Source organism: Atta cephalotes, assembly GCF_000143395.1.
Source record: "Atta cephalotes unplaced genomic scaffold scaffold00010, whole genome shotgun sequence".
NCBI classification, from domain to species: Eukaryota; Metazoa; Arthropoda; class Insecta; order Hymenoptera; family Formicidae; genus Atta; species Atta cephalotes.
Window position 1 is genome coordinate 6,264,201 of NW_012130074.1, and position 4,069 is coordinate 6,268,269.

General features: G+C 27.0%; 2 protein-coding genes across 2 annotated transcripts in view; one reads left to right on the forward strand and one right to left on the reverse strand.

Moving 5' to 3' along the window:
* The window catches only part of LOC105627805 (basic salivary proline-rich protein 1-like), a 3,194-nt gene extending 2,752 nt beyond the window's left edge, over nt 1–442 (forward strand). The window contains exon 6 of the mRNA XM_012209083.1: nt 233–442. Coding sequence (XP_012064473.1) covers nt 233–442 — 210 coding nt within the window. The remainder of the gene's footprint in view (nt 1–232) is intronic.
* Nucleotides 443–1,873: 1,431 nt separating this feature from the next.
* The window catches only part of LOC105627806 (KDEL motif-containing protein 1-like), a 2,842-nt gene continuing 646 nt past the window's right edge, over nt 1,874–4,069 (reverse strand). Inside the window, exons 2-7 of the mRNA XM_012209084.1 lie at nt 3,614–3,825; nt 3,334–3,545; nt 3,015–3,259; nt 2,707–2,941; nt 2,067–2,366; nt 1,874–1,993 (exon numbers count right to left, since the gene is read on the reverse strand). Coding sequence (XP_012064474.1) covers nt 1,874–1,993; nt 2,067–2,366; nt 2,707–2,941; nt 3,015–3,259; nt 3,334–3,545; nt 3,614–3,825 — 1,324 coding nt within the window. The remainder of the gene's footprint in view (nt 1,994–2,066; nt 2,367–2,706; nt 2,942–3,014; nt 3,260–3,333; nt 3,546–3,613; nt 3,826–4,069) is intronic.

Consider the following 4,069-nt stretch of genomic DNA (forward strand, 5'->3'; position numbering starts at 1 on the left):
TGTGTGTGTGTGTGTGTGTGTGTGTGTGTGTGTGTGTGTGTGTGTAAAATTTTATAGTTTTTATAATCTTATACAATTTTTTATGTAGAATAAGAACACTTTATCTTCTCTGTCTTAAATTTTTTATGTTTGAAATATCTATGAAAAATTGTAATATATGTGGAAGAAGATAAAACATATAAATTTATTATTAACATAAATTGAAACTTATTGAGAGCATTCTGAATTGCAGATTTATAGTCCTCATCCACCACAAGGGGGACAACATTATGGGCATCCTCAATATCCTCCTCAAAGTTATCCTCCACCGCCTGCAGGACAAGGATATCCACAATATCCACCACGACCACCTGGTGGCCATATGCCTCCTCCACCTGGACCACAAGGACCTCCTCCACCTAATCAATATGGAGGTTACGGTTATCAGCCACCCACACAATAAATACATCAATAACTCCCAAATTTACATAAAATTTAGATTATTACGGATATTGAAAATATTTTTGTTTACATTTTTAGTTGCTGTATGAGTACGTATTTTCATAATGTAAATCACAATGTTTATTTAGATATTATGAATCTATATTATATAATATTCATAATATTTAAATACTTTGAATATATGAATATTTTAGAATATTCTTTCAACAAAGAATGAGATTAGAATTAAAAAAGAATTATGTAAAGAACTTAATTTAATTTAATCTTATGCATTAGATTGATAATAAGAAAAAGTTTAGGACAAAATTATATATAAATTATAGATGATGTTCCAAAATGAAAGGACTACTAGTTGGATTTACATTGTTTACAATTCTTTTAACAATCTTCAGTATTTATATACATATATTTTTCCATATGTGGTGATATAAATAATTTATGTATAATTTTGTTTTACATTATGTTCGTATATACTACGTCAGAGTAGTAAATATTATTATTATTATTATTATTATTATTATTATTATTATTAGATTTCGATAAATATGCCAAAATATTCCAAATGGCTTTTAACTCTTGTGGCAAAACTTCTAATACGAAAAGCATAAATTGTAGCACATAAGAACATTATTAGGTTTTTGTATAATTTGTTTTATTTTTACAAATTAGAAAAATAATGTTGATATTTGTCACAGACTTATTTTAAAAATTCTTCATTAAATTTTTTATATTTACTTTTGTTATTTTGCTTATATTAAAGATGATAAAAATTCTATTTTTATCACAAATATATATGTAATTTTTTATTAAGCATAAACAAATTGAAAGTCAAAGAATTATGTAACTATATATGCAATGGTACAAATACCATATAGAAGTATATATGAATGTTTATTCTTTATTTATAGGTACTGCTCTTAATTGATAAGGAAATATTTAATTTCCGAAATGAATATGAATATAAATTTTCCATGTTAAATATTATTTGCAGTAGAATTCGCGATACAATTGAAGAGAGAATATCACAAATCTCGCCACGCCTTGTATTTATCCCATAAATATTTTTCGAAAAAGATGTTGATAATTGTACAAATGACGTATCTTATTCAAATTCTTGCGACATAACATTAGATTAAATAAACAAAAAATATATAAAATAATATATAGAAAAATAGCTGAGACAGGTTGTATAATACAAGCATTGTAAAAGAGAAGATTATTAAATATTAGACAACTATTTTGTTTTTCAAGTTCAGGCTTATCTTCTAATTTCTTTTTATTTTTGACATAAGCAATTAGCTATAAAATCTTAGTAAACGGATTGTGCATTTTTGTGCACCCATAATAGATGATATATGTATGGTAATGTGTTAAATTTTCATTATATAAATAAATCATAGAAAAAAATGATGTTACAAAAAGATGTTCAAAATTACAATTCCTCTCGAAGGTTTGAATTCTTAAAATGACACTGACAAGAATGACTAGGTTGTGGTACTTCTTCCATGTTATTTAATACTTCAACTTTACTCTTTAAGCGTTTATTCCATTCCTAAAATATAAAAAATTGTATTATTTGACAAAGATATATATCCAAGAAAAATATATAAAACTTTTTCCCATACATGAAATAAAACTGTATAGTAACATAATATATCACGTGGTAATAAATTATCCCTGGTAAATTGTCTGGCAGATTTAACAATTCTCAATCCATCCTCATCATGCTCCTTTGCCCACATAATCTTTTCGACAAGATCCGATAGATCGCTTTTCACAGGTACATAATGTAATCCAGATGTAAGATCTTTATAAAAAAATTCATAATACTTGGATTCTTGCTTAAACACCAAAGAATCTCCAGCAAGTAAATATGGGAATCGATAAGCTGCTACTGTGCCATCAATATTCAATTGATATTTGTACTATGAAAAAAAATTAATATAAAAAAACTGCCAATGTGAATAAAATTTTATTTTTTTCTAATAATAAAAACGTTATTTAATGTTATATATTATCTATATTTTTTAAAGCTTGTATGTAGCATAATTTCAAAGTTAACGTGTATCTTGAAGAATAAAAAATTTGATGATATCACAGAATGTGAATCAAATTTTATGGACAGACTTTGTGTTTATATCAGATGACACGAGATTGGGATAATGTAATTACAATATTATATAGTATATGTAACTTTGAAAATGTTCATTAAACTTGTTTTATTATTAGCTTTATTTATTTACAGGAAGACTTTTTTATATTTACCTTAAAAAAATTAAAAAATGACACATGATTTTGTGCAGGTCCGTATTTATCTATTTCATCCCTAAAGAAGAAGAAATTAGTAATGGACACATTAAACAGTTCTGGATGTTTTCTTGAAATATCTATTAAGTCAAGGCGTTCCCTTCTGGCATCACGTCCACGCCAAAATAATTGCTCAGTCTTATACTCCCATGGCAGTCCATTACCTTGTACGGAGAGTGTGTCTAACATTACCCTGTTTTTTTAGGCATATCATTGCAAATAAAACAACTAACTTAAATTATTAGCATTATTGAAGCATGTTATACCTTCCCATCGCTTCTAGAGATGATTCTGTGATATCGTATGTAGGCATAACAATATCTTTCGTACTTTCAGATCCGCACCATGAAAAAATAGGATAAAGCGGTCCCGAATCAGGAACAAGTGGCCAGTCGCCTAAATTCACGAAGAATTCAATATCTGGCAGCATCACTTTGCGTGTAAGCGATAGCAATATAGCATCCATAAATATTTTGAAGCCAACATATTGGCCGTAACATTGTCTGTAAATCTAGTTTAATCTAGAGTCAACATTTATAACAGTCAACAATCATAAATTATAAATCAGCATAAAATGATATTTACTCTGTTAGATTTTAATACATAATGACAAATGCTGACACTGGTTGGTCGATCATATCTTTTGATAATGCTTTGACGTATTTTATCAAAGTCAATATTTGAAAATGGAGACAAATCACGATGTATTTGAGTGTAATTTTGTTGACACTGATAATGATTCAACCAGTTAGTGATTGATGGATTCGGACAATAACATTCTTCCTCATAAACAGGACCTAAAGACAGTTTTTGTCAGATTATATAAAATTCTAAGCTAAACGAAGATAAACAAAGATACTTATACCTTTGATGTCTGAAGGGGATACTAACAAGTCTTTTCCTTTGATTTTCACTTTAATTTTAACATTAAAACAGGTATTAAAAACTTTGTAGCGCATAATAAAACTTCCATCTTTGCAGTCAAAGATTTGAGTCCATATGCGGCATGATGCACCATTAAGGGATTGTCCATATACTTGCCCAGTGATTATATTCTCACCAGGAGATTTTGTTAAACTAGAAATATAATATAATATAATATAATATAATATAATATAATATAATATAATATAAACTAGAAATATAATATAACATTATCCTACACATTATGCATTAAATAACTTATAAAAATATTTGCAGATATATTTATAATTTGCCTTCAGAAGCTGAAATCATTTCAACTAATTAATCTCTATTCAGCTTTTTTATGCGAATATATATGTATATGTATATATATATATATATATATATATATATATAT